Raw genomic sequence first — 26,658 nt, forward strand, 5'->3', positions numbered from 1 at the left:
TATTAACACCGCGTCGACGGTCGGTACTCGAACAGCCAGATGTCCTCATCCTCCTCCAACTCGTGCTGCGTCGGGTGCCCGAAGAGCGTGTCCGTCGCGTCGAAGAAACGACGGTCCGCCGCGAGGTTCTCCCGAAAGTTGTACGCGAACATGATCCGACCCTTTCTCATCTCGCACAACCCGAGCAGCGTCTCCGCCAGCGCGAGCTGCGTGGCTTCGTCGTTCTGGTACAACGCGTCCGAGCACAGGACGACGTCCTTTTTTCCCACTCGCGCGACGGCGTCCGCGTCGCCCCACGCGCACGGCTCGACGGCGACGGGACAGGGCGACGGGTTGGCGCGGGCGTTCGCACGGAGCAGAGGGAGCTCCGAGGGGAGGTCCGTAAGGGTCACGGAGGCGGCCCCGAGGCGCGCGGCGACGAGGCCTGTTCGGTTCGGGTGATGGATGGATGGAGGTGGAGTTTGTTAGTCGCCGGGGGTGCCCACGCGAGACGCTCGGGTTCGGGTCGGGGGAACTGGGGCCGTACGCGCACCGAGCAGGCCGGTTCCAGATCCAATCTCCACCACGTGCATCCCCTCTATCCACTCCGCCCTCCTGTCGCACAGCCACTTCGCGGTGGCGCGAGCCCCGGGCCACACCCAACGCGCGGTCGCGTCGTCTCCGTTCGCGATGCCGTCCATCGCGTCGAGGTTCTGACGGACGCGCACGGGACCTAGGCCCGCCATCGCGTCGTGGGAAAACTCCACCCACTCGGCGTCGCGATTCATCGCCGCCGTCCGGGACGCGGACGGGGCGTCGGAGACCTGTGCAGCTTGGCCACTGTGCACCTCACAGTTAATGATGACAGGGCTCGAAACTTCCTGCGGACGGATAACGAACCTAGCGAGCTAGAGCGCACAATCGGGTGCACGCCGGCCATGTCCGCCATCGCATCCACGCGGGTCGTCCACTCCGCGCGTCAGCCGACGCCAGGTAGCGGTAACGAGCGCCGTCGCCCCACGACCGGCTGCTGCATCGCGGCGAGGTCGCGCATCGCCGATGGGGCGTCGCTGCGAAGGACGACGACGATCGCGCGCCTCCCGACCCGCCGAGTCACCGACGGGGCGCGATGCCTCGCGGGACCCGAGCAGCTGTTCCAGCTCGCCGACGGCGGCGGATTCAGCCCGATCGTCCCGCTCGTCTCCATCCTCGGGGGCTTCGCGATCGCCAGGGCTGTGGTCTACTGGCGCGTGCAGTTCATCACCGCGAGCATGATCGGACGGCACGTGCCGCCCGGCGCGAGGAGGGTGCTCGAGTACGGCGTCGGGCAGGGACGAAACCTGTACTACTACCCAAAAAACACCGGCATGGTCGTGGGGGTGGACCCGGACGCCAAGGAGGACCTGCTGATTCAGGTGAGCGTCGCCGCGGGGGTCCCGTTCGTCGCCAAGACCCAGCCGTGCGAGGCGCCCAACAACCAGCCGGACGGCTCGATCGACGCCGTGATCACCACCGGCGCGCTCGGCGCGTCCAAGGACCCGGCGGCGATCGTCGCAGAGGCGGCACGGGCGCTCAAACCCGGCGCGCCCCTCGTGTTCGTCGAGGACATGTCCTTCGGCCGAGGCGGGGTCATCGACGCCATCGAGGCTTTGGACGAATTCGAAAGAGCCGAGTACGACGACGGGTGGGCGACGCTGCCGCTGCTGCCCCACGCCATCGGCGTGGCGGTGAAGAGGGACACCAGGGGGGACACCGGTGTGGGGGCGACGACGAAAGGAGCGGGCGACGACTTCGAATCGTCCACGGGACTCGCGGGGAAACGGTCGAAGAAGAGGCGGCCGCGATGAGATGACGATGACGCTTCGAGGCTTTTAATATAAGGGTTAGACTACTGAGGGTTCGTCACGACACGCCCGCGCCTCCACTCGTCGTGACACGTCTCGATGGACGCGTCGTCGATGATGCGTTCACGACGCGGGCTCCGCCGGCGCCGGCGCGGGCTCGACAGCCGCGGGCGCCGGCTCTGCTGGAGCCGGTGCCGCCGGTGCCGCGGCCGGTGCCGCCGGTGCGGGCGCTGGTGCCGCCGCCGGTGCGGGCGCCGGTGCGGGCGCCGGTGCCGCCGCCGCCGGTGCGGGCGCCGGTGCGGGCGCCGGTGCCGCCGCCGCCGGTGCGGGCGCCGGTGCGGGTGCACCCCCTCCTCCACTCCCAACCAACACCCCCGACGCCCTCAGCTTGTCCACGATGCTCACCTTGACCTGATCCTTCACGACTTTCTTCTCCACGAACGGATTGTTCCCCAGCTTGATGCCGCACGTGGGGCACACGTTGTTCGCTCCCCGGCCGGGCTGCACGGACTTGACGATGCACTCGTGGCAGAACGTGTGCAGGCACTCCATCTGTCGTCGCGAGATACGAAGCGGGGCGGCGAGGTGAGTCGGCGGAAGAAGGTTCGGCTCGGGAAGAACGAATTAGGGCACCGGGGAAATTCCCGATCGCGGGCGCGGGTACGCACCACCGTCACCGGGTGCGTGAACATCTCTCCGCAGATCGGACACCCCACAGCCTTCAGGAGCTGATCCATATCCACAGGGGTGTCCTTCACGCCGGGGTTCACCGCGGCACTCATGGCGATGCGGAGGTGCTGCTGACGGTCCGGCGCCCTGTGTTTTGGCAAATGGGCACTACTCTCTCGGCCGAGCCGAGCCGCGACGAACAGCTCTGTTGTCGAAAACCCACTTTGCATCGCCCCGAACCGGTGACGCGCCGAGTCGACGTCGAAGCGTCGAAAAGACCAGGGTTGAGGCGCGCCGATGTCGATGCTCGTGCGCCTGTGTTCCGGGAGCGCGCGCTTCCTCGCCCGCGCTCGACCCCGCGCGTCGATGGGCGCGACGGTATCGAGATGGGGCGCCACCGCCGACGGGGGCGAATCGCGCCCGCCGACCGATGTCTGCGTCCGCCCTGACAGCATCGCGGGTTCAGCCCCGCGGCGGTTCACCACGATGAGGTCGCGCACGGACGGCATGTTCGACGCTTTCAAATCTTGGGCGGCGGGCAAGGCGATGGGCCAGTTCGACATGCCCGAGAACTTCTCCATCGGGGACTTTGCCAAGCTCGCGCGAAAGATGAAAACCGAGGGCGCCGCGTCGGCGATGGCGGCGGCGAAGGGTCCGCTGGACATGCTCGACCTGAGCGCGGACCAGATCGATGCCATCTCCGAGGCGATGACGGAGGAGGAGAGGAACGACCCCGGGATGCTGTCGCCCCCGGACTGGCGTAAGGTTGCGCAGCGGGTCCCTGCGCGTTTTAACATCCAGGGGAAGGACGTGGCAAACGTGATACACACCTCCGCGATGCTGCGGGTGGTGATGAACCGGGTGTCGAGCGCGTTGAAGGGGGGTTCGAAGACCCCGACGTCGCCCGAGGAGTTCGCGCAGCTCGTGGCCGAGTCGCAACGGACGGTGAGCAGGGAGCAGCTGGTGGCGGAGGCCAAGTCGCTGAGGGGCGCGTACCCAAACAACAGGCCGTGTCCGTGCAACAGCAACAAAAACTACAAGAGCTGCTGCGGGAGGGAGTGGCGCAAGGAGCGGGAGAAGAGGGCGAGGCTCGCGGGATACATGTGAGAGTAGCGTCATCAGTAGACTAGAAACCACGAGAGAGCGAATGGGCAGACTATCATAAGCGTTTGCCTCGGGAACGTCAAACTCGATTATGTGCATGTTTCTTCATCTCTTCGGAGCTGTCATATCATAGATGTGCTTTCGATGCGATCGAGGCGACAGGTTCGAGACACCTAGCTAGCTAGGCAACCCGGCTGTTCTTCTTGGAAGGTCCGTGACCCCTTTCGACAGTCTTCCGTCGCACACGCGCCAACGCCCATCCCCGACGTATCCACCATGATCGAGAAGATCGACTTCACGAAGAGCGGCGCTACGAATGAGGCGCGGCAGTACGCCGAGACCATCACCCTGGAGATGTGCAAGCACACCGCCAAGGCGTGCGGCTTCATCACGACCGGGGAGGACAAGGACCCCGTAAACGTGTCTGGCAGCGACGAGGAAGCCTGGCAGCAACGTGTCAAGCGCAAGAAGCAAACGGACCTCAACCAGTTCTTCTTTACCCTCGGCGTCGCCTCCCTATCGGGTCTCAGGCGCAGGTTCTACTCGGAGAAGCTCCCCGAGCCTTTTCCGGGTCTGACGCCGCTGCTGCACGACAGGGTAAGCGCGATACTTGTACTCCCCCGCGCGGAATTCGTTTCGGTTCGACACGACCACGACCACGTGCGTTTTTCCTCGAGGCGTCGAGGATCCAGGCGCCAGTTTTCACCCTCACGCGCGACTGGCCAGCCATGGTCGAGAAGATCGACTTCACGAAGAGCGGCGCGACGGACGCGGCGCGGGAGTACGCCGAGACCATCACCCTGGAGATGTGCAAGCACACCGCCAAGGCGTGCGGCTTCGTCGAGAAGGACGCGGTCCCCTGCCAAAACAACGCCAAGTGGAAGGACAAGCGCACCGCCCTACAAGCGATGTTCTTCACCCTCGGCGTGTCATCTCTGACTGGTTTTAAGCGGAGGTTCTACTCGGAGAAGCTCCCGGAGCCTTTCCCGGGTCTGACGCCGCTGCTGCACGACAGGGTGGGCGCGATACCCGAGTCGGGCACTCGCCTTTCTCCCCGCGACTCGTTCTCCTCGAGCCCGAACGTCCTTTCCTTTCCTTTCTTCGTTTGCGTGAACCGACGTGACACCTCCCCGACCCGCTTCACAGGACAAGCCCAAGATCGAGCGCGTCACCTGGACGATCCCCGACGTTTCGGAGTACGACACCCTCGCGGCCAAGTGGGAGTCGCTCAGGTGGCGGCTCATCCCCAAGCCCGGCGGCGCCGTGACCAAACCCGACGATTGGTACAAGTTATGGGCCGCGGTGCAGCAGGTGACAACCGGCGACGTTCCCGGCGAGAAGCCGCTCTGGGCTAAGACCGGCGGCCTGGACTTCGACGGCAGGGACAGGTGGGAGGCCCACAAGTCCCTCAAGGGCCAGTCCACGGAGGAGGCCAAGCTCACCTTCGTCCAGGCGTGGGGCAGGGCCAACAGCAAGGAGCGCGAGAGGATCAACTTCAGGCCCACGTGAGCAAAGACGTTTACGCGACGAGACGGCCCGGGTTCGTTGCATTTGGCTCACACGAGTCCCATCATTTGGAGTATGTTGTCTTGACGATGGCGAACCAATCGATCCCGAGGTGGTTGCGCTCCAAATGACATCGTGTTTTGGTGTTTGTGAGCCAAATGCAACGAGCCAGTGCCCCTCGCTCGAGCCCGAGTCGGTTGGAAAAATAGATCCTCTGTCTTGCCAATAAGAAAATTCACGCACCTCGTCCTCCTCCTCTCTCTGCCCTCCCCGCCACTTGTGGACCGCGCCGGGGCGCGGGAGTGCGATGTCGCACCTTTTCAGGGCGGCGGCGCGCGAGTGGCGTCGAACCCTCGCGGGGGGAGGAGCTCCGACCGCCGCATCTCGCGCTCGCGTGTTCGCGTCCTCGGCAGATGGGTCGGGCGGCGGCGCTTCGGCGTCCGAGGCTGCGAGGCGGGTTGCGATCCCTCCGGACGGCCCGGGTCTGCGCGACTTCATCGGATCCGACGCCGGGTGCGGGGCCTCGGGCTCGCCGACCGTCTGGCCCGCGCGAGGGATGGAGGAGGCGTCCACGTCCACGTCGGGCGCGATGAGACGACGCGCGTACATAGAGACGTACGGGTGCCAGATGAACGTGAGCGACAGCGAGATCGTCGCGTCCGTGCTCGGAGCCAGCGACTACGACCTGACGGACACGCACGAGGACGCGGACGCCATCCTCGTCAACACGTGCGCCATACGCGACGGCGCGGAGGCCAAGATCTGGGCCAGGCTGCGGCAGCTCAAGGCTGTGAAGCGCGACCGAGAGTTGGAGCGGAGAAGGGCGTCGAGGAGAGGAACGATGAGCGTAAGGCCCGCGCCCGTGGTGGGAGTACTCGGATGCATGGGCGAGAGGCTGAAGGGGAAGCTCCTGGAGGCGGACGGCCTCGCGGACCTCGTCGCGGGCCCGGACGCGTACAGGGACCTTCCCAGGCTCATAGACGCGGCGAGGGGCGGCGGCGACCAGGGTCTCGCCATCAACACGCAGCTTTCGCTCGAGGAAACGTACGCGGACATCGCGCCGGTGCGAAGGTCCGACGCGGGTCCCTCGGCGTTCGTGTCCATCATGCGCGGGTGCAACAACATGTGCGCGTTCTGCATCGTGCCGTTCACGCGCGGCAGGGAACGGTCGAGGCCGCGCGGATCCATCCTCGACGAGGTCAGGAGGCTCTCCGACGAGGGATGCAAGGAGGTGACGCTGCTGGGTCAAAACGTCAACTCGTACGCGGATACGAGTCTGTCCGACCAAGGCGGGGCGGTAGTGTCCACCGAGAAAGAAACCAGCGACGCCTTCGAGAGGTACTACGCCCCGGGGTTTAAGAGCGTGTACAAGCCGAGGAGGGACGGAGCCGTCCGATTCGCCGAGTTGCTCGACGCGGTGGCGGACGTCGACCCGGAGATGCGGGTGCGTTTCACGTCCCCGCACCCCAAGGATTTCCCCGACGAGGTCCTGCGCGTCATCGCGTCCCGTGCCAACGTGGCGAAGCAGCTGCACATGCCCGCGCAGAGCGGTTCCAGCTCGGTGCTGGAACGAATGCGGCGGGGGTACACCAGGGAGGCGTACCTGGATCTGGTGGAACGCGCTCGAAGGGATATCCTGGGCGTGGCGCTGTCCAGCGACTTCATCTCGGGTTTCTGCGGCGAGACGGAGGAGGAGCACGCGGACACGGTGAGCCTCATGAAGGCGGTCGGGTACGAGAAGGCGTTCATGTTCGCGTACAGCATGAGGGACAAGACGGCGGCGGCGAGGCACCTGACGGATGACGTGCCCGAGGATGTGAAAAAACGTCGGCTCGCGGAGGTCATAGACGCGCAGAGGAAAGGGGCGGAGGCTGCCAACGCGCGGGAGATCGGGCGCGTGCACTGCGTGCTGGTGGAGGGCGAGTCCAAGAGGTCGGATGAGCGCATGTCCGGGCGGACGTGCACGAACAAGCGCGTCATCATCGACGGCGTCGATACTTTCGCCGAATACTCCCCTTCTTCTTCTTCGTCGGGGAACGACAGTCCCGCGGTGGTTGGGATTCATTCGGGAGACTACGTCGCCGTGCGCATCGATCGAGCGGGCGCGAACACGCTCTACGGAACCCCGCTCGGCAGGACAGAGCTCACGCGGTTTCACCGGATTCACGGCGCTAGCTTTGCGCGAGGTGTTTGAAAAGATCTACGCTACTTATTAGACGATCACCTCGATGCCTTCAGCTTCAAACAAACGGGTGACCCTCGTAAGCGTCTCGTCCGAGGGCGTCTCCATGCCCGAGAGCGGGTACGCGAGTCCCATCTCCTCCCATTTGTAGACGCCAAACTTGTGGTACGGGAGTATCTCCACCCCAGCCACGTTGGAGTGCGCCTTGGCGATGGCGGCCACTCCCTTGCACTCGGCCTCGTCGTCGGTGGCGATATCACCGAACGTGAACGACCTGGAACACGTCTTCTCTCCGCCGCAGCACGTCGCGTCGGCGCCGCCGTCGGCTCCCTCTTTTTTCGCCGACATCAACACGAAACGGATCCACGTTCGAACTTTGTGCCTCTGCGTCGCCGCCAGGAACGCGAGCGTGGCGTAATACGGCCTGGTGTCGTGTGATCCGGTTATCAGTTGGTGTTTTCGCGGATCGGAGGACTTGACGCAGAGCAGCACGAGGTCGACGTGCGGCAGGATCTGGTCCCAGTCTCGTTCCGTGCCCGTCGCCGCGGTGTCCAACGCCGCCGTCAGACCCCTTCGCCTGGCCTCCACGCAGAGCTGTTTGCTGAACCGGGGTTGCAGGAGGCACTCCCCTCCGCTGAGGGTGATCCCACCACCACTGGAGAGGTAGTAAGGAATGCTCGTCTCAATCTGTCTGAACACCTGAGCGACGGTCATAAGGGTCCCACCCGCGGGGCTCCAAGAGTCAGGGTTGCAACAGAAGACGCACCGTTTCGAACACCCTGCGTCGGGAACGGGGTGAGGAGCGGCTGGTGGAAAATGGAAGGTTTTGGACGACTCGCCTTGGAGAAAGATTATGGCGCGTATCCCGTGGCCGTCGACGGCCGTGAACGTGTCGATACTGTGCAGGCGACCTGTGCAAAGGGAGGCTTATTTTTTGGTGGGGCCGAGGAACACAGAGAGGGGAGGTCGGAGCGGGACCTCATCGGGCTGCGCACCTCTCTCGAGGCCCAGGTCTTCCATATCCGCCACCTCGCTACTTCTCACTCCCGGCGAACGCGACAGAGCGTCGCCGCGGGCCCACACGCACCCTTTGCTCATGGTTTGAGCGCGTCGAGAAGTGGGCGGCGACGGACACGTGTTTTTCACTCGGTAGGAGCGACGACCAATCAAATCGCACGTGGGTAATGACCAAATTCTGAGTCAGATTTTATCCGCTGCACCGCGAGTCAACCTGTCATACGCACAAGCACGCACGAATACGCCTCACGGTGCGTCCCAAATCCTCTCGTGAAGTCTCGCGAGCGTTTTGCCCGAGACGCCGTCCGGGACGCGCGCGCCTGATCCCGCTCTTCAACCTCCCTCCCCCACCCACGTCCGGGAAGGAAAATGAATGTTAGATCATCGTCACCTTGTTTCAGATTCCGTCCCCCCCTCAATATCCCCGCAGGCAACGCCCCGGACCTTCCTCCGCCCCTCCAAGCGAAGCGAATATCTGAATAAGATGGCTGCAACGATCGCCTCTTCATCCTTCGTCGGCGCCCGCGTGACCTCCAGGCCGAAGGTCGCGGTCCGCACCTCCACCCGCGGGGCCCTCACCGTCCTCGCGGGCAAGATCGAGGAGTCCGCGCTCATGGCCAAGTACCCCGACGGCGGTCCGGTGTTCGCGGTCTCCATCGACTGCCACATGGGCACCAACAGCACCGGGCTGGTGATGAAGGAGGGCGACGAGGGTCGTCCCGTGGTGACCATGGTCCGCCCGGGCGGCACCGCCAAGAACAAGGTCAAGGTTGGCGACGTCTGCCTCGCCACGTCCTTCACCGAGCTCGTCAACGATCCCACCAACACGACCATGAAGTGGGGTACACCGCAGACGGGCTGGTTCGACACCGAGGGTGAGTCCTACGCCGCGGCCATCTGCGCCATGGAGACCAACTCCACCTCCCTGGACATGATCATGTTCAGGCCAGAGTAAGATTATTTGAGAGGAGATCGCCGCACGCGAAACCCGGTGCGGTACGCCATAAGTTGTAGCAAGAAGGCGCCTTGACGTTCTCCGATCTAGCAGCTAGCCCCGACGAGGATGAAAGTCACTTTCAAAATATAAAGGACAAGGACGATTCTTATCGAGTCACTCGTAGTGCTTTGTGTCTTATCACATATGATATCGTGTTCCGCTCCCACTATGCACAGAAATTTTTTTTTCAACCCTCGCGTTTCCGCTCACCTCCTTGAGCGGGTGCTGCGGCGCGCACCCTCGGCGGGCTCGGCCGCCTTGCGCTTCGCCGCCGCCGCCTTTTTCTCCTCATCCGCCGCCTTCTTGCGCTCCGCGGTGCATCCCTTGCAGAACCAGTCACCCTTGGGGATGGTCTTGCGCTTGAGGCACTTCAAGTGGAAAGTTCCGTCGCACCCGTCACAGAGAAGCGCCTGCTCCTCATCGGCGCAGCCGCACATCTTGCACGGCTCGTCAGCCTCCTCCTCGACCTTTTCGCACACGACCTCCTCCTCGGCGGCGAGCTCAGCCGCGGGGGCGGGCTCGGCGGCGACCGGGGTGGCAGCCTTGGGGGTGACGGCCTTCTTGGCGGAAGCTTGGGGGACAAGCTTGGGGGTAGCCTTTGGGGTTCTGGCCACGGTGATGTTGAGCTGCACGGGCTTGGCGGGGGTCTTCTCCTTAGCGGGAGTCCTGGCCCTCTGCACAATCACCGGGGTCTTGGCGATGTTGATGCTCAGGGTGACCGGCTGCTGGGGGGTAGCCGCCTTGACCGGGGTCTTGTGAACCACACGCACCGGCGGGGTCTTCGCGACGGTGATGTTGAGCTGCACAGGCTTGGCGGGGGTGACAGCCTTGGCGGGTGTCGCAGCCTTCTGGATGATCTTGACCGGCGTCTTGGCCACGGTGATGGTGAGCTGCACGGGCATCATCTCGTTCACCTTCTTTTCGGCGGCGGCGGCAGCCTGCACGGCAGCCGTGACCTCGGCGGCGGCAATCTCGGCAACCTCCGCCGCGTTTACAGCCTGCTGAGACGTCTCCTTGTAAAGCTTCTCGAACATGTCGGCGCGGCGACGCTCCTTGACGAGCGCGGCGCGGGTTGCGCGGAGAGCCTTGTGGAGCTGCGCCATCTTGGCGGAGAGTCCCCCGTAGGACCTGCCCCCCGCGCTGCCGCCCCGTGCCTTAACGAGCTCGGTGAGGGGCGAGTTGGCGGGGAGAGGGTTATCGTTGAGTTGCGGGGACATCATGGCCGCATCCTCGGCATCAACACCAACACCGGGGGTGGACATCGCCTTGTTGACGGATGAACGCCTCGAGCGGGTGGACTTGGCGGCGGAGGACATGACGGACTTGGCGGCGGAGGACTTGGCGGCGGATGCAACGGCGGCATCAACGACGGCGTCAACCTCAGCGAGGTTAGCCTCGAGCCACTCGGCAACCTTCTCGGGGGTCTTAGACTTGCCGACCTCCTCGAGGACCTTCTCGATCTCGACGGCAGCCTCGACGTCCTCGGCAGCCTCGGCGGCGAGGGCGGCATCCATGGCAAAGGCTTCGTCAAAGTCAAAATCCTCGTCGTCCTCCTCGGTGGCCTTGGCGGCGAGAGCGCCAGCCTCGGCGGCAGCCTCCGCGTACTCGGCGGCGGCGGCAGCCTCCGCGGCGGCGACAAACTCCTCGGCGCCCTCGATATCCTCCTCGATGGTGCAGTTCACAGCCTCCATTGCGATCTCCTCCTCCTCGGCGAGGATGCGGGCGACGGCGCTGTGCTTGGCGTGTCCGCCGGGGGTCTGCGCGATGTTCGCGGCGTATCCCTCGAGGTTGAGGAGCGCGGCAACCGCGGGGTTCTTGTGGCCGGTGGCGGGGGTGTTGGCGGGCGCGGCGGGGCGGCCGACGGTGCCGGGGGTGGCCATGGGCATGGCACCCTGCGAACTGCGTCGGGAGCGCTTGGACTTGGCGGATGACTTGCACGCAGAGTCGTTGCCAAAATCGACGGGAGAGCCAAACTTACCCGCAGAGTGAATGGTGCCGAGAGCCTTGGCGACAACCGAGGGGGAAGCCTTGCACGCGGGGGAGTAGTGGGGAATAGGTCCGGTGTTGCCCACGTCCCCGAGTCGGAACTTGGGAATCTCGCAGTCGCCGGTGTCGTCCTCGCCAATCTCGGCCATATCATCCGCGGTGACGTTGACGTCTGTGCCCGCGACGGAGGACACCGCACCCGCGGAACCGAGGATACCCTCCTCGACGACGGTGACGTTGGCAACCTCGACGGGCTCAACGTTCTCGTCGTTCTCCCCCATCATCGCCTCGTCCTCGTCCTCCTCGTCCTCGTCAATCTCGCTCACCCTGGACGGGGGCGCGGGGGTACCCTTGCGCTTCTTAAACCCGGAGGACTTGCGCGCGGGGGTTCCCGCGACGTCGTCGGTGACCTCAGCCTGGCCGATGGCGAAGGAGACCGCCTGGCGCTTGGATCCGCCGGTGGAGATTGGGGAGTTGATGGAGACGCGCTTCTTGGAGGACCCGGACTTGGCCGGGGAGGAACCGGTCTTGGCGGTGAACTTGGGTATGGGACCGGTGTGGCCGACGTCGCCGATCCTGTTAGCCTTGACTTCAGAGTCGGGGCCGTCATCCTTGCTCATCGCGGGGGACTCGGCGATGTCGGAGTACCTCCTGTTGGGGCTTCTCTGGCGCTTGACGCCGGAGAGGTCCTTGTGTTCGTTGGGCGCGATGCGGCCGCAAACTTCGGGCTCGCCGTTGTGCGCGGGGATGATGCGCACCTGCTCCATGACCTCGTCGTTGGCAAATCGGAGAGACTTGCGCCTGTTGACGCTCCCGGGCACCTGCGCGCCGATGCGCTGCTCGGGAGCCTTGAGCGAGGGTCGGGCCGGGGAGGCAGACAGCTTAGCAGGGGAGGCGGCGGCAGCCGCGACGGACGCGAGCGCCTTGTTCTCCGCGAGGGGGGACTTCATCGGGGACTTCATCGGGGACTTCATCGGGGACGCCGCGAAGCCGACAGCCTTCTTAGCCGGGGATTTCTTGGGAGACTTCATCGGAGACTTGGTCGCCTCAGCCTTCTCGATGGACTCGATCGCGGCTTCGACCAGCTCGCGCGCCGCCTTGGTGTGGGGCGTGGGCTCCACCGACTTGGGGGACTTGGCCGCGGACTTGGGCGTGGGAGCCTTCATCGGGGACTTGGCCGCGGACTTGGGCGTTGGAGCCTTCATCGGGGACTTCTTGGGCGACTTGGCGGGTGACTTGGCCTGCGCCTTGACGAGGTTATCCACCGTGGTCGCCACGAGTTCCCTGGCCGCCTTGGTGTGGGGGGTGGGTCCCGCCGGGGTCTTCGCCTTGGCCGGGGACTTGGCCGCGGACTTGGGCGTGGGAGCCTTCACGGGGAACTTGGCCGGGGATTTGGCGGGCGTGGCCGCCTTCTTCGCGCTCGCGGGCTTGGCGGGGGACTTGGCCTCCATGGCCTCGCCGTTGCGCTCGCCGAGGGGGGACTTGGCGGGGGACTTGGCGGGGCTGGGCGATCCGAAGGACTTGACCGCGCCGAGCACCTCGCCCGTCGCGGCATCGACGAGCTCGTATCGGAACACGAGGCGCTCGGATTCGCCCTGGGGGAACACGACCTCGTCCCCGTGCTTGAGCTCGGATCCCTCCTCGGATACGTTGACGCCGTTGAGCATTACCGGGTTGGTCTTGCTCATGTTCTTCAGCAGAGCCTGGGATGTGAAGAGGGGTCGGGACGGGTGAGTCATGGGGTCGGGCTCGAGGGGGACGTTTTCTTTTTTGGCGATGGGTGACGACCGGGGCACGCACCGAGCCTCCGCTCTGGACCGCGACGGTGGCGTGGCGCCTGGAAATGGCGGCGTACTTGAGGTGCACATCGCACCCAATCTGCCTCCCGATGGTGAGCTCCTTATCCGCGATGTCGAAAGCGCGATCGACCTCGCCGCTCGCGCCGAGCTGCACGAGCCTGCCGACGACGGTGGTCATCGTCTCCGCTGAGAGGTGCCGCGAAAGATGTGGTTCCGGAAAGTCACGCGCGCGAACGTCTTCGACGCTCGTTTATGGACGCGACGGCGATGAACCGAACGCGAACGAGTCACTGATGGGCACTTACCGACGTATCGGTGCGTGCGCGCGTTATGTCGGCCTGGTCCGCGCGCTTCTAGCCGGTATCCGGTGACGGGAAAAGCCAAGTCTCGGGGGGAACTTGCGAAAAGCTGATGGCTGTCGGAGGCGATTTTGGATGCGGCATTTGCCATTTCCCGATCGTACTGCACACGCAAACACTCAGGGAACGCGCGATTTTTTGGCGTCGTTTACGGCAAACAGATGATTCCAGAACGGTACATCAGTTAGGAATCAGTCAACGACCAGAGTTGGGAAAGACGGCCGGTCGGATCGACCGTCACACCCTCGTCGCGCGCCTCTCGTGCAGCACCAAGGCTGGACGACGCCGCGATTTACCCAACTTTTCGATCCACAACACGATGAGCGACCCGGACAGAATACCAGCTCCGAGCTACGCGCGTCACGATCCAGGTCGCGCGCCCCCGCCCGATCGTTCGCACGGCGGCGGGAGGCGGCACCACCCCGCTCGCGGATCTGATCGGGACGACCCGGACTACGACCGGCACGGTTCGACGGGCGGCGGGAGGATCCCCCGCCCCGCGCCCGCCCCTAGGTCACGCTCTCCGGACGGGAACCGCGGCGAGTTCGAGTTTGGCGTGGTCAAGACGGTGAGGGACTCGTTCGGCTTCGTGCGTACGCTCAGCAGGAACGGACCCGATCTGTTCTTCCACGCATCCGAGGTTCTGGAGCGTAACGGCATCGACGACCTCCGCGTGAACGACGAGGTCAAGTTCGTGGTGCGCGAGGCGGTCCCGGGGGCGGGGCCGAGGGATAAGGACGGCAAGGCCAACGCGCTCATGGTGCAGAGGCTGTCCGAGGAAGATCGCAGGCCCGTCGTGGTGGACGAGAGCCTGGTGGGAAAGGTGGTCCGGGGCCTGCGGGGCCGGACCAAGATGGACTCCTACGGCGGGAGAATCTCGTTCATGCACCCGCAGAACAAGCCGAGCGACGACGACAAACCAGTGGTCGACGACGACGAGTTTCCCGCGCTCGGCGGCGGACCGGCGCCGCCCGCTCCCGCCAAAGCCAAAAAAGACCCCGAACCCTCACCGGCCGAGGCGCCGCCCAGGGAGAGGAGCATCGAGTTCGAGGGCGCGGACCTGGACGATTCGTGCCCCAGGCTCAAGGTTGGCGACACCGTCGTGTTCGACGTCATCGAAAACAGGTTCGACGGCAGGCGCAGGCCCGATCGCATCAGGCTCTCCCGGCGCCAAACAGATTCTGACGACCGAAAAGACGACAAGAAGGACGGCTCGTCCGCCAACGCGTCGTCGCACGCCGTCACCGACGCCGAGGGACGAACGCTCGGTCGCATCGAGAAGCTCACCCAATCGTACGGTTTCATCCGCAAGGTGGGCGCGAGGCTCGAGGCGATCAAGTCCGGGGATGAGTCCGGCGGCAGGAGGCCCCCGAGCCTGTTCTTCCACTACACCAACCTGGACCGACAGACCCGCGAGGACGACCTGCGCGTGGGCGACGCCGTCTGGTTCCGCGGCGGTAACGACGGAAGGTCGGGTAAGCCCACGGCGGTGGACGTGGGCGCCACAAGGGACGCCGAGGATCGGGCCAGGTCGGTCGAGCGCGAGGAGCGCGAGGCCGTCGCCGCGGTCAACGCCAAGAGCAACCCGAGCGACGCCGACAGGTGGGGGAAGAAGGAGGGCGGCGGCGGCGGCGGCGCGGGAGATTCCGCGGACGACGGGTTCGAGTACGGCGTCGTGGTGATCATGAAGGCTTCCTTCGGGTTCATCAAGTGCTGCGATCGCACGCAGGACCTCTTCTTCCACTTCACGGAGGTTAAAGGGGGCGAGGACGCGGTGAGCGTCGGCCAGGAGGTTCGGTTTGTGTGCAAGGAAGGTGAGTCGGGCGGGGGCGGCCGGGGCGGCCGGGGCGGGGGAAGGAACGAGCGCCAGATGTGCGCGGTCATGGTCGAACCCGCACCCAAGGGCAGCGCGGTGTTCGAGACCGTCTCCGAGGGTGAGCGCAGGGGTTGGTGCAGGGATAAGCTCATGTTCGGTCACCGATCCGGGTCGTACGAGAAGAGCGGGTCCCCGTCGCCCACCGGAACCCTGGAGTTTGAGGTTGGGGACGACGACGAGGAGTTCCCCCCGCACCAGGCCAAGACGGGCAAGAAAGACACCGAGCTACCGAAGGACGACGCGATGGAGGGTGACGTCGACGAGGAGAAGGAGGGTGAATCGGCCAATGAGAAGGAGGAGGACGCGGCCAAGCCGGCGGCGGCGACGAAACGTAAAATCGCGCTCAGGTACGACCGCCGCGGCTTGAAGGACGCCAAGGTGAACCCCCGACCGGGCGACATGGTCTCGTTCAAGGTCAGGACGGACAAGCGCTCGAACGTGAGGTCCGCGACGGAGGTGACCGTGATCAGATTCACCGGCGTGGTCGCGGCGGTCAAGTCTCAGGGATCGTACGGATTTCTCGAGCACGACGATCCCGACGCCATCGTCCCGGTCGACTCGGGCGACTCCGACTCGGAGGATGAGCCCGAGGAGCGACCCGAGGAGTACATCGAGGTCACCGGGGTTCACTCCACCCTCTCCGATGTTCAGGGCGGCGACGGTAGGATCAAGCTCGTCCAGCTCAGGGGTCCATCGGAGGGCCTCGAGAAGAGGTCCCGAAAGGACGCCGCCAAGCGCGGCGTCATGCGCGTCTTTTTCCACGGCTCCGAGGTTGAGGGCAACGTCACGCTCGCCGAGGGGGACGAGGTGGAGTATTCCGTCTCCCTGCCGGCGGCCGGGAGCTCGTCCAAGGAACCCGCGGCGCGCAAGGTGGTTCGAACCAAGGAGGCGCCCAAGCCCGAGCGCCCCAAGTTCACCAACACCAAGCTGAGCGGCTCGTCCACCAACCTCCATTCTGGCGGGACGGATTCGGACGGCGAGAGACCCGCGAGCACGGTGTTCACCGCGGCGACCACGTTCATCAACGCCAAGGGACCGGACGGAACCAAGGGTTTCGCCATGGGACGCGGGAAGGGTCTCGCGGAGGCTGCGGCCGCGGCGGTGTCCAAGCTCAAGCTCACCGCGCAGGCTTTTGTCCCACCCGCCGGAGGGAACGGCGACGACGTCCAACTGACGGCGGCGCAGACGGAGGACGCGTAAGTAGGCGTTCATCATGAGAGGTGTGACGAAGAAACCACCGGAACTGACTGTGATTGATGTTGTCGAACTTTTATTAAGAGGTACACGGATTGTTTACGCATCATAACCCTTACAGCGTCGTCGAAGTCATCGTCGAAGTCACCCGCCGAACAAGATGGCCGCGGCGTGCTCCTCGTTACCGCCCGCCGCGGACAGCGCCTGCTCGCACTGCTCCTTCGGGAACCCGAGCTCCATGAGCTTGGCAATCTTCGCGTCGTTTCCTCCAGCCGCCGCGGGGGCGGCATCCGCACCGGCACCACCACCGGCGGGGGTAGGGGTGGGCGGCTGCTCCTCGAAGTTCTGGGGCCTCGCGTGCGCGGGGAGGTCAGCCTCGCCGAGAAAGGGCAACGACACGCCCGCGGAGCCGACGCGAAGCTCGTTCTTTTCCAGGTCGATGCAGCACTGGTGCCTCTTGAGCATGTCCAGGCCGAGGAGAAAGTCCATGTCCTGCTCCTTCTCCAGCACGGTGATGGCACACGCGAGATGTTTATCCGCCACCTTGATGGGCGCCTGGTGCACGCGGCCGATGATCTTCTGCGTTCCCACGCCCTTGGCGACTCCCTGCCACCGTTTGTCAATCAGACGCTCCAGGCCCAGGCGTTGCGCGCAACCCAGGGACATGATCGTCATCTGCGCACCGCTATCGACGAAAGCCTTGAGAGGGTGCCCGTTCACCTCCATGTCCACGTACAGCATGATCACGCTGCCGAACGCCTCGGGGGTGTTCTCCATCGCCATCTCGTAGTTCTCGTTGACGTTGCTCTGGTCAATCATCTCCTGGATCTTCCTCTGAGCCTCCATGTCGAACGGGTCCGCGTTCAGCAGGTCAATCTCCGCCTTCCTCCTCGCCTCCTGCTCCATCTTCTTCTGGTGAAGCAGACGCAAGATTTTCTGGAACTCCGCGTGGTCGTCCCTCATGACCGCGCTGTGCAGCTCTGGAAGCACCTGGGCGATTTGCGAAAGCTGCGCGGCGTCCCCTTTAAGAAACCTGATGTACTCTCCGGGGTTCACCGCGGAACCGTCGCTGGGGTTGACCGCGAGCGGGTTGCCTCCACTCGCACCGGCTCCCGCGCCGGCTCCCGCGGCTTGCTTCTTTATGAGCATGACGACGTCGTTGTCCCCGAGCCCGTTACCCGAGAGCGTCCCGGACTGGACGACTTTCCCACCGGCCATGAGGATCTGGTCCCCCGTCGGTACGTCCGTCTCCGCCTGGAGGATCGCCTTGAGGTTCTCGACCTCCGTGCCAGGGTCCACCTCCACGTTCACGATCTGGTCATCCTCCGTCGCAACCACGAGCTTCATGCCTGGCGCTTTGGTTCTCGCGGTCTGCGATGTTACCCCCGATCTGAAAGTATTTGGGCACCCTACACGGGCAGTGGGATCGACTGCTGTGACTGACTGATGCGTCACCGTCGCACGAGCAGACGAGTGGCCCACGTCGCTCGCCAGAACACGCGTCCCGCACCGCACCGCATGGCGCTCGTCGCGTCCACCCGCGCGCATGTGCGCCCCAGCGCGCCCTCTCGCGTCTCGATCTCCACTCGGCGAGCGGCGATCGCGCCCGCCATCGCAGCCAAGCCCCGATCAGCTCGCCCGGCTTCGCTCGTCGCGCCGCGCGCGCTCAGCATCGACGAGGGCGACGGCTCGGCCTCTTCCGAGCCCATGACGTACACCGAGGAGGACCTCATGAAGGAGACTACCGAGGCGGCGTCCAAGCCCGAGGTCGTGTCCCCGAAGAAGGAGGAGCCGAAGAAGGAGGAGCCAAAGGCTGAGTCTCCCGCGCCGCCCCCTCCCGCTCCCGCCCCCTCGGCCTGGGAGTCGGAGGAGGAGGAAGATCCCGACGCGGAGGAGCGATCGAGGCTCATTCGCAAGCTTCTCGGTCTCGCCGCGGCTTCCAGCCGGGGCCAGCAGGCGAGCCGCGACGCCAAGGCGACCATGGAGGACATCATCACCGAACTGGAGTTCATGAATCCAACGGAGGAGCCCGCGAGGAAGATCAACGGCGAGTGGGCGCTGGTGTACGCCTCCGTCGAGGCGTTCAGGTCGTCGCCGTTCTTCTGGGGGTTCCAAAAGATGCTCCCGGGCGGCGAAGATCTCGCGTCGCAGCTCTTCAAATTCACCGCGGGTCTGCCCGTGGCGGGTACCAGGGGTCCCTTCGGCGTCATCTCCCAGACGGTCAGTCTCGAGAGCGAGGAGATGGTGAGCGAGGTGGAGATGAGGATCTTCGACCCGTTCTTCGCCGTCGCGTCGGGCGTCAGCGGAACGGTGGTTTCAACCGCAAACGTCACCGTCAAGCCGGACGGCGCCGGAGACGTCCTGCTGGTCACCCCGAGGACCACCCGAGTCAGGAATAGCAACGTGGGCGGCGCGATCCTGGACCAGATCGTGGTGCCAACCTCTGAGCTGATGAGCTCCGTGGCGGGCGGCGCCGTCGAGGCGGAGGCGACGGTTACGTACGTCGACGACGCGGTGAGAATCGTGAGGGTGGGTAAGGATCTCGACCAGATCTTCGTGTACACCAAGATGGCCGATATCATGTGATGAACTGAGAGTGATCCAGCAGCTAAGATTAGGAGGATTATATAGGAGGGTGGGTGGTACCCCTCGACGCGACAAAGCAAGCTAGCGCGCGCGCATTAATTAAGACCTTCATCACGTCGTCGGATTTGAGGACAGTCGTTGTTTATCATTTTATCTCATTTCGATGGGCACGTTCCACAAAGCCGCGGTTCCGCCGGCGTAGCCGACCAGCAGGAACGACTCGTCCTCGCTCCAAGCGATGGACCACACGCGTCCCCTATTCTCGGAAACGTGACCGAACGTGCCCATCGCCGTCGCATCCTCGGAGTCCCACACGCGCACCGTCCCGTCCTCTCCGCCCGAAGCGAACCGGGCACCAGACGGAGCGACAGCCACCCTGTGCACCGCGTGCATCGACCCGAGCGTGGAGTGTTCGTCGGTGAGGCTCCACAGCGGGGACATGGTCTTCCCGTCCATGCACGTCGTGCCCCTGATCCAGCCGCCCGATCCGCTCAGCACGAGGACGCCGTCTTTGAGAAAACCGTCGTCGTCGTCATCCGATGAATCTTCATCGGATGAACCGGAATCGCGCTTGGATGAGACTGACTTGGTCGTCGGCTGCGCCGCTAAGACCATGTCCGTGATTCTGCCTGGGAGCTCTCTCCCTTTTCCCGGGAATTCCCTCGCGTACCCGGTTATGTCCCGGCCTTTCCGACCGTGCGCGTCCCGCGGGGGAACTCGCCACACCAGCACCCTGCTGCTGTTATGCTGCGGCATGACGTGCGCCGTCGCCAAATATTCGGAATCGTTGCTCCTGGGCATCCACAAGCACTTCACGATGCCGTCGTCAAATCCGCCCGCATTGCTGCGCTCGCATCCGCCGGCGTTCCAACGAACGCGATACAACTTTTTGAAATCGCTCCCCATGGACCACACGCAGAATGCGCCGCGCGCATCGCAAGTCGCCAGAAGCTTAGGGAGACCGTCGCCCCCGCTCGACACGGCGCAGCACGTGAGCGCCCCGTCGTGACCCACGAGTTCGACGCTCGTCACTTCGCGAGAGTTCCACATCTCGGCCAGGTTCCAGACCCGCGCGGTGGAGTCTGCCGACGCCGTGCACAGGACGTTGGAGTCCGCGAAGCACGCGGCCGTGACCCGATGCGTGTGTCCGAGCAGTTCGACGGGGGATCGGAGATGCCTGGATTCGTCGCAGTTGATTCTCCACGCCGCGAGCGACCCGTCGGCAAACGCGGCGACGAGTGGCATGCCGCACGGTCCGAACCACACCCCGACCGCGCCTCGAACCATACCCGAACGAGAAGAACTCGCTTTGGCCGCTTTGCACTCGCGCGTGTACGCGCCCAGCATCACGCCCGTGCGCGAGTCGAAGAGTCGCACGCCGCCGCCCAGCGACGCGGTTGCCACGAAGTTCCCACCCGGTGACGTCGCGACGGAGACGACGGGGGACGAAGCCCCGTCCACCGCGCATCCAGAGAGGACCAAACGAGGTGCCTCGAGATTGGTGCCTCGATGGGAGGTCCGTGAACTGACCTTCTGGTCCCGCCGTGGGACCGGAGCGGAGGGGCGCTCGCGCGGCGTTGACGTCGTCGTCTTGGGAGCCGGACGGGCGTTTTCGGCGGTCCTGCCCCTGCGCCAGTCGTATTGCGGTGCCGAACCCTTGGCCGCCACCGTCGCGCTCAGCTCCGCGAGGGCATCGTCAAACGCCTTTTTGAGCCTTTGGAACGAATCTGCGTCGCCACCCTTGTCCGGATGCGCCTCCTTTGCGCGCTGTCGGAACGCAGCTCTCAGATCTTCGGGCGCGATCTTTCTCGCTCGATCTCGCCTGACGCCGAGGATCTCGAAGGGGTCGTTGACATCGGGACCCATCGCCGTCGTACCCGAAGCGAAAGCCTCTCGGGCCATCGCGGTAAATGCTCGAGCTCTGATGTTTGGGGGAGCTCGGGAAGCGTGCGGCGTCAGGTGTTGCGCGGTGTCCGAGTGTCGCCTGCGGAGTCGGGGGTGAAGAAAAAACGCTCGTCCTTCTCCCGGTCCTCTCGCTGCGCAGCGTGTCGCGCGCGATTTCTGTTGCCGTACAAGTATCCTGCCACCGTGAATAATCATCAACCGCGCGCGTCGGTGGCGGAGTGCTCAGCGGGGTTCGTGGCGGAGACCCTCGCGTCGAAGCTGCAGACGGTCGACGCCAAGGATGGCGGAGTGCTCAGTGGGGTTCGTGGCTGAGACCCTCGCGTCGAAGCTGCAGACGGTCGACGCCAAGGACATCGCCGTCGACGCGTCGAGATTGATAACACAGGCGAACGCTTTCGTGGTTCCCTTCCGGCTGCGACGGAACGAAGAAGCCGCCTCGTTTGTCTTCAAGCACGTCGACATTTCGAAGGTGAAGTATCGGGATGCCGAGCACAGAGAGCGGACGCGGCGCTCGTACGCGTGCGAGTGCGCATTCTACGCGCTGTGCCCGCGCGTGGACGAGATCACCGGTTGTGTCGAAACCCCCGGCGATGTGCCCGGGGTGCTCTTTGCCGAAGGGGAGAGCTCGGGTGACACGTTCACAATCGTCGCGCAAGACCTCGGAAAATCAACACCGAGTCGATCGCTCGGCATGAACGCAGTCGACGCGACGGACGCGCTCGAGATGCTGGCGCGGTTCCACGCCAAATGGTGGAGAGGACTCCCAGATTCACCACCGTTGCCACCAGAGTTTTGGCCGCTCGGAGGGTATTGGACCCTGGACAAGCGCGCGGCCGACCTTGACAGAATTGAGAGCCACTTCGAGGCGCTCTGCGAAGCCTTCCGTGACGATGATCCCGACGGCTTGGTTGCCGCTTGCAGGATTGGCGAGCTCGGGAGAAATCTGAGGCGCTACGCGCACGCACTGCATCGGTTGACCTCCTCGTCGTCATCTGAGACTGTTGTCCACGGCGACTTCAAGGCGGCAAACATCATCAGGGACGTGGCCAGCGGTGCGATGAAGATGATTGACTTTCAATGGTGCGGCCTCGGATCACCGGCGCGAGATCTCGCCTACTACTTTTGCACCAGCGCGTCAGAGGAGGTGCTCGCGGAGAAGGAACGTTTCATCAAGGTGTACCACGACGAGCTGACCAAGGCTCTTCGCGCGCGTGGAAGTCCCGAGGCGGTCGCGGCGGCGGATGCGTTCACCTTGGACAAGTTAGAATCCTACTTCGTGTTGCACCATGTCGATTACACGCGGTTCACGATGGGCGCCATGTGGGGCACGGTGACCCCGGCGACGTTGCAACAAAACGCCAACGCTCACAACCAAGGCATGCACAAGCGGAGTCGGTGGCACCTGCAAAGGCAGATGGCGGATGCCAATGTGACTTTGACCAGCTACATCGAACTCCACTCGAAACGGGCATCGACGCCATCTCTCGTGTCCGAGGTGCTCGGGGTGTGCGTGGCACTCGCTGATGAGGCTGGCGACATCGTTCGATCAGTAGCCGCGGGAGGAAGCCTCGGTCAAGTTAAGGACAAGAGCGGAAAGCAGGGGGCCGACAACAAGGCAATCGATCCTCAGACGCAGGCAGATAGAAGAGCGGAACGCCTCATCGTCGCGACGCTGAGGAGCAAGTTCGGCGATCGGGTCAAGGTTCTCGGAGAAGAGTCACTCGAAGGCGCGCTGACAGAGGCGGGATCTGTCAACGCGGATGGGACGATTGACGAAGACGACGAGGCGATTTCGGTCGAAGTTGTCAACGAGGCTGCTGAACTCGTCAAGCCAATCGAGCTTCACGTCCCGCCGAGTGCGGAGGCGAAGTCCGACGACGTTTGCGTCTGGGTCGATCCCTTGGACGGAACGCGAGAGTACGTCGAGGGTCCCGATCACTGGTCCGGAGTCACTGTTCTCATGGGGATCTCCGTGGGAGGCGTGCCCGTGGCTGGCGTCATCCACCAGCCGTTTGTCGATCACGACGGCGGGCCAAGCTCGGATCCGACATGCAGGGGAAGGACTCTGTGGGGCGGATACAACATGGGCGTGTGGTCCAGTCCTGGAAGGGACGTCTCCCTCGCGCGTCGCGTCCCAAGGCTCCCCGTCGCCGATCCCGCTAACCTCAGGGTCGCCACGACGAGGTCGCACCCGGGGCCCGCGATTGAGCGAGCGATCGACTTGCTCACCCCGGCGGAGGTGGTGCGAGCGGGAGGCGCGGGTGGGAAAGTCGCGTTGATCCTCGATGGGCGGGTTGACGCGTGGGTGTTTCCACAGAAAGGAACGAAGCGTTGGGACACGTGCGCGGGCGAGGCGCTTCTGCGAGCGCACCACGGCGCATGGCTCGTCAGCGGGACCGACGGGCAATCGTACGACTACTCCAGCAAAGTCCAGTCGTCTCCGGGAAACGTAGACGGCGTGATGGCTGCGAGCGACCCGCGACTTCTCTCGCACTTCGCTTCGCGGCTAGGGTGGTACTAAGCGTAGAAGCCGTCTAAACCCTGACCCGTGTAAACGCGCAACTCCACGAGCTCTGCTTCGAACTTCTCCCCCGGGCCGAAGAGCGAGTTCGTATCATCCGGCGGCGACGCGTACGCCGAACCCAGCCTCGACTTTGCCGTCTTGATCTCCTTGCCACCACCGAACAGGGATGAACCGCCTATCGCCGCGTACGATGAACCCATCGATGGCGCCCTTCCCAACGGAATCTTCAAAGCGTCGGCACCGAAGATTGGACCTTCGGCGCCAAAGTCGAATATCGCAGCGCCTGATCCTCCAACCTTCTCCAAGATGAAAGGTTCCCCCTCTGTCGAGTTTTTCTTGGGCCACTTGACCAGGAACGCGTTGAACGCGTCCCTGTAGTCCTCCCGCGATGCCCACCCGAGCGGGTTGAACGCCCCAAAGTACCCACCCCGCTTCGTCTTAGCGATGAGGATTGCCGGGCCTTGATTGTCTACTTTGAGGTGAAACGCCCCTGCGTTCCAGCCGTCCGTCTCGGCATCGTACGCGAGGATGAGCTTCCGGTTCGCAAGGACGGTGCCCTTAAGGACCTTTTGCCGCAGCATGGAGCACTCTTTGCTCTCCTGACCCGTGAACGAAGCGCCGGGAAAGCCCTCAGGCGCGCTCACACCAAGCTCGCCTCTGAAAAGCTTCCCGAAGAAACCGCCCGGTCCGCCCGCTCCGCCGCCAGCGCGCACGCGCACGGTTCCGACCCCGGGGCGTCGGTGACTCGACCTCGACCTATGGACGAGTCGATGCGATCCGACGATGGAGGTGAACGAGCTCGACATGATGAACCGCGCGCCGAGCCAGTGATGTGTTCTGGCACAATCTGATCGCATATCTCACAGTGTTGCAGGGCGCGCAGCCAGGGGCAACTCCGGACGTTCGTTCGATGGCGCCCTCCAAGCGGCGCAAGACGTCCGCCGCGTCGCAGCCAGCATCCGGAAACACGACCCAAGGTGTGCGAACCCGGCGTTCCGCGGGCGCACGGGGCGACGTGCCCGACGCCCCCGACGCAGATCTCGCAGATCTCGACGCCGAGCCCGAGGTGCTCTTGTGCCCCATCACTCGAGTCATGTTCCGCGACCCGGTGATGGTGGTCGACTCTGGACACACGTACGAGAGGAGCGCCATCTTGTCGCACTTTGAGCGCAACGGGGCCAAGGACCCGCTCACGCGTCGCGCCCTGAGCAGCACGAAGGTGATGACGATCTGGGCGATGCGAAACGTGGTGCAGGCTTGGCTGGACAAGCACCCGGACGTGACGCCCGACGGGTGGGACAGTCGTGAGCTTCCGGAGCCGTCGAAGGATGATGGGACGCACATGGTGGAATGGGATGACGCCGGAGTGCTCCGGACATGGCGGGCGATGGACCCCGAACTGCAGGAGAGGTGGCCGGAGGACGAGCAACCGGAGGATTGGGAAAGGGTGGCGATGGAAAACGGCCGGGTGGTGGAGCTCGCGTTGGCAGATTGTGGCCTGACCGGAGCGGTGCCGGCTGAGGTTGGGCGCCTGACTGCGCTAAGGGAGTTAAACGTTGCCCGTAATGCGCTGACGCTCTTGCCGGCGGAGATCGGGCAGCTCACGTCGCTGAGGGAGTTGTGCCTCACCGGCAATCAGCTGACGAGCGTGCCGGCGGATATCGGGCAGCTCACCTCGCTTGAGAGGTTGTGGCTTCACGGCAATCGGCTGACGAGCGTGCCGGCGGAGATTGGACAGTTCGCGGCGCTGATTGAGTTGTGGCTCTGGGGCAATAAGCTGACGAGCGTGCCGGAGGAGATTGGGCAGCTCACGTCGCTGACGTACTTGCACCTCGGCAGCAATCAGTTGACGAGCCTGCCGGCGGAGATCGGGCAGCTCACGGCGCTGACGGAGCTGAACCTCACCGAAAATCAGCTGACGAACGTGCCGGCAGAGATCGGGCAGCTCACGTCACTGGTGAAGCTGAACCTCACCAAAAATCAGCTGACGAACGTGCCGGCGGAGTTCTGGCGGCTCACGTCGCTGGGGGAGTTGTACCTCGACGACAATCGGCTGACGAGCGTGCCGGCGGATATCGGGCAGCTCACGTCGCTGACGTGGTTGGGCCTCTACGGCAATCAGCTGACGAGTGTGCCGGCTGAGATCGGGCAGCTCACGTCGCTGGAGTTGTTGCGCCTCAGCAGCAATCAGCTGACGAGCGTGCCGGCGGAGATTCGGCAGCTCAGGTCGCTGGAGAGGTTGGATCTCAGCGGCAATCAGCTGACGAGCGTGCCGTTGGAGATCGGGCAGCTCACGGCGATGACGGAGTTATACCTCAGCTACAATCAGCTGACGAGTTTGCCGGCGGAGATCGGGCAGCTCACGTCGCTGGAGAAGTTGTACCTCGGCGACAATCGGCTGACAAGTGTGCCGGCGGAGATCGGGCAGCTCACGTCGCTGTGGGGTTTGTACCTCAACGACAATCAGCTGACGAGCGTGCCGGCGGAGATCGGGCAGCTCACATCACTGGAGATTTTTCAACTCGAGCGCAATCAGCTGACGAGCTTGCCAACGGAGGTCGGGCAGCTCACGTCGCTGGTGGAGTTCAGGCTCAGAAGCAATCAGCTGACGAGCGTGCCGGCTGCGATACTTGAGCTTGAAGCGGCGGGCTGCGATGTGGATCTGGATGACGGCGTGACGGTGGACGAGTGATCGCGCACTTCTCAGCGTAGGCGTAGTATCGCGCGATAGAGATCGTAAGTAACACGATGTGAACAATGCCTCGTCGGTCGTCTCTCCTCGCTCGCGGCGACGGCACTTGAGGGTAACCTCAGGGTTAAGGGTTTGTTGAGGGTATTCTCAAGGGTACAGGGTTCATAAACCCTAATGATTTAGGGTTTAGGGTTTAGGGTTTAGGGTTTAGGGTTTAGGGTTTAGGGTTTAGGGTTTAGGGTTTAGGGTTTAGGGTTTAGGGTTTAGGGTTTAGGGTTTAGGGTTTAGGGTTTAGGGTTTAGGGTTTAGGGTTTAGGGTTTAGGGTTTAGGGTTTAGGGTTTAGGGTTTAGGGTTTAGGGTTTAGGGTTTAGGGTTTAGGGTTTAGGGTTTAGGGTTTAGGGTTTAGGGTTTAGGGTTTAGGGTTTAGGGTTTAGGGTT

At 64.1% G+C, this 26,658-nt stretch overlaps 15 protein-coding genes across 15 annotated transcripts; 8 read left to right on the forward strand and 7 right to left on the reverse strand.

The window, feature by feature from the left end:
• Positions 1 to 2: 2 nt before the first annotated feature.
• Positions 3 to 725, reverse strand: MICPUN_55638 (predicted protein; the record flags this gene model as incomplete). The annotated part of the gene is made up of 2 exons (XM_002500275.1): positions 3 to 424; positions 533 to 725. 2 exons carry the CDS (start codon positions 723 to 725, stop codon positions 3 to 5), a joined length of 615 nt encoding a protein of 204 aa, XP_002500321.1.
• Positions 726 to 910: 185 nt separating this feature from the next.
• On the forward strand, positions 911 to 1,826 carry MICPUN_105074 (hypothetical protein; the record flags this gene model as incomplete). The annotated part of the gene is made up of 1 exon (XM_002499790.1): positions 911 to 1,826. Exon 1 carries the CDS (start codon positions 918 to 920, stop codon positions 1,824 to 1,826), a length of 909 nt encoding a protein of 302 aa, XP_002499836.1. The 5' UTR covers positions 911 to 917.
• Positions 1,827 to 1,835: 9 nt separating this feature from the next.
• On the reverse strand, positions 1,836 to 2,614 carry MICPUN_107639 (predicted protein). The gene is made up of 2 exons (XM_002500276.1): positions 2,492 to 2,614; positions 1,836 to 2,375 (listed from the first exon to the last, which is right to left on the reverse strand). Exons 1-2 carry the CDS (start codon positions 2,603 to 2,605, stop codon positions 1,947 to 1,949), a joined length of 543 nt encoding a protein of 180 aa, XP_002500322.1. The 5' UTR covers positions 2,606 to 2,614; the 3' UTR covers positions 1,836 to 1,946.
• Positions 2,615 to 2,789: 175 nt separating this feature from the next.
• On the forward strand, positions 2,790 to 5,105 carry MICPUN_98634 (predicted protein; the record flags this gene model as incomplete). The annotated part of the gene is made up of 4 exons (XM_002499791.1): positions 2,790 to 3,437; positions 3,828 to 4,193; positions 4,274 to 4,612; positions 4,848 to 5,105. 4 exons carry the CDS (start codon positions 2,790 to 2,792, stop codon positions 5,103 to 5,105), a joined length of 1,611 nt encoding a protein of 536 aa, XP_002499837.1.
• A 586-nt stretch (positions 5,106 to 5,691) lies between these two features.
• Positions 5,692 to 7,296, forward strand: MICPUN_78530 (radical SAM protein with TRAM and UPF0004 domains; the record flags this gene model as incomplete). Its single annotated transcript, XM_002499792.1, has 3 exons — positions 5,692 to 5,909; positions 5,949 to 6,376; positions 6,419 to 7,296. 3 exons carry the CDS (start codon positions 5,692 to 5,694, stop codon positions 7,294 to 7,296), a joined length of 1,524 nt encoding a protein of 507 aa, XP_002499838.1.
• An 18-nt stretch (positions 7,297 to 7,314) lies between these two features.
• Positions 7,315 to 8,205, reverse strand: MICPUN_79163 (predicted protein; the record flags this gene model as incomplete). The annotated part of the gene is made up of 2 exons (XM_002500277.1): positions 7,315 to 7,558; positions 7,631 to 8,205. Coding segments are annotated over 2 exons (819 nt in total), but the record flags the coding sequence as incomplete, so codon positions are not given.
• Positions 8,206 to 8,711: 506 nt separating this feature from the next.
• Positions 8,712 to 9,407, forward strand: MICPUN_107638 (hypothetical protein). Its single transcript, XM_002499793.1, has one exon. It carries the CDS (start codon positions 8,786 to 8,788, stop codon positions 9,254 to 9,256), a length of 471 nt encoding a protein of 156 aa, XP_002499839.1. The 5' UTR covers positions 8,712 to 8,785; the 3' UTR covers positions 9,257 to 9,407.
• A 97-nt stretch (positions 9,408 to 9,504) lies between these two features.
• On the reverse strand, positions 9,505 to 13,261 carry MICPUN_55630 (predicted protein; the record flags this gene model as incomplete). Its single annotated transcript, XM_002500278.1, has 2 exons — positions 9,505 to 12,987; positions 13,085 to 13,261. 2 exons carry the CDS (start codon positions 13,259 to 13,261, stop codon positions 9,505 to 9,507), a joined length of 3,660 nt encoding a protein of 1,219 aa, XP_002500324.1.
• Positions 13,262 to 13,494: 233 nt separating this feature from the next.
• On the forward strand, positions 13,495 to 16,518 carry MICPUN_55629 (cold-shock protein; the record flags this gene model as incomplete). The annotated part of the gene is made up of 1 exon (XM_002499794.1): positions 13,495 to 16,518. One exon carries the CDS (start codon positions 13,495 to 13,497, stop codon positions 16,516 to 16,518), a length of 3,024 nt encoding a protein of 1,007 aa, XP_002499840.1.
• Positions 16,519 to 16,567: 49 nt separating this feature from the next.
• On the reverse strand, positions 16,568 to 17,874 carry MICPUN_107637 (hypothetical protein). The gene has a single exon (XM_002500279.1). It carries the CDS (start codon positions 17,857 to 17,859, stop codon positions 16,657 to 16,659), a length of 1,203 nt encoding a protein of 400 aa, XP_002500325.1. The 5' UTR covers positions 17,860 to 17,874; the 3' UTR covers positions 16,568 to 16,656.
• A 156-nt stretch (positions 17,875 to 18,030) lies between these two features.
• MICPUN_98628 (predicted protein) lies at positions 18,031 to 19,101 on the forward strand (the record flags this gene model as incomplete). The annotated part of the gene is made up of 1 exon (XM_002499795.1): positions 18,031 to 19,101. One exon carries the CDS (start codon positions 18,031 to 18,033, stop codon positions 19,096 to 19,098), a length of 1,068 nt encoding a protein of 355 aa, XP_002499841.1. The 3' UTR covers positions 19,099 to 19,101.
• A 147-nt stretch (positions 19,102 to 19,248) lies between these two features.
• On the reverse strand, positions 19,249 to 21,000 carry MICPUN_98627 (predicted protein; the record flags this gene model as incomplete). Its single annotated transcript, XM_002500280.1, has 1 exon — positions 19,249 to 21,000. One exon carries the CDS (start codon positions 20,998 to 21,000, stop codon positions 19,249 to 19,251), a length of 1,752 nt encoding a protein of 583 aa, XP_002500326.1.
• Positions 21,001 to 22,471: 1,471 nt separating this feature from the next.
• Positions 22,472 to 23,371, forward strand: MICPUN_71983 (predicted protein; the record flags this gene model as incomplete). The annotated part of the gene is made up of 2 exons (XM_002499796.1): positions 22,472 to 22,753; positions 22,817 to 23,371. Coding segments are annotated over 2 exons (837 nt in total), but the record flags the coding sequence as incomplete, so codon positions are not given.
• Positions 23,372 to 23,520: 149 nt separating this feature from the next.
• On the reverse strand, positions 23,521 to 24,108 carry MICPUN_79010 (predicted protein; the record flags this gene model as incomplete). The annotated part of the gene is made up of 1 exon (XM_002500281.1): positions 23,521 to 24,108. The coding sequence occupies one exon, from the start codon at positions 24,106 to 24,108 to the stop codon at positions 23,521 to 23,523; it is 588 nt and encodes a 195-aa protein (XP_002500327.1).
• Positions 24,109 to 24,980: 872 nt separating this feature from the next.
• MICPUN_78713 (predicted protein) lies at positions 24,981 to 26,219 on the forward strand (the record flags this gene model as incomplete). The annotated part of the gene is made up of 1 exon (XM_002499797.1): positions 24,981 to 26,219. The coding sequence occupies one exon, from the start codon at positions 24,981 to 24,983 to the stop codon at positions 26,217 to 26,219; it is 1,239 nt and encodes a 412-aa protein (XP_002499843.1).
• Positions 26,220 to 26,658: the final 439 nt, after the last annotated feature.

The sequence above is a fragment of the Micromonas commoda genome, chromosome 2 (genome assembly GCF_000090985.2).
Source record: "Micromonas commoda chromosome 2, complete sequence".
Lineage (NCBI taxonomy): Eukaryota > Viridiplantae > Chlorophyta > Mamiellophyceae > Mamiellales > Mamiellaceae > Micromonas > Micromonas commoda.

What these genes read in the sequence shown, in the direction of transcription:
- MICPUN_107639 (XM_002500276.1), bottom strand. Translation starts at nt 2,605, where the DNA reads ATGAGTGCCGCGGTGAACCCCGGCGTGAAGGACACCCCTGTGGATATG. An exon ending in TCACGCACCCGGTGACGGTG is followed by an intron (nt 2,376 to 2,491) that starts GTGCGTACCCGC and finishes TCGCGACGACAG; the next exon opens with ATGGAGTGCCTGCACACGTT.
- MICPUN_107638 (XM_002499793.1), top strand. Translation starts at nt 8,786, where the DNA reads ATGGCTGCAACGATCGCCTCTTCATCCTTCGTCGGCGCCCGCGTGACC.
- MICPUN_107637 (XM_002500279.1), bottom strand. Translation starts at nt 17,859, where the DNA reads ATGAAGCTCGTGGTTGCGACGGAGGATGACCAGATCGTGAACGTGGAG.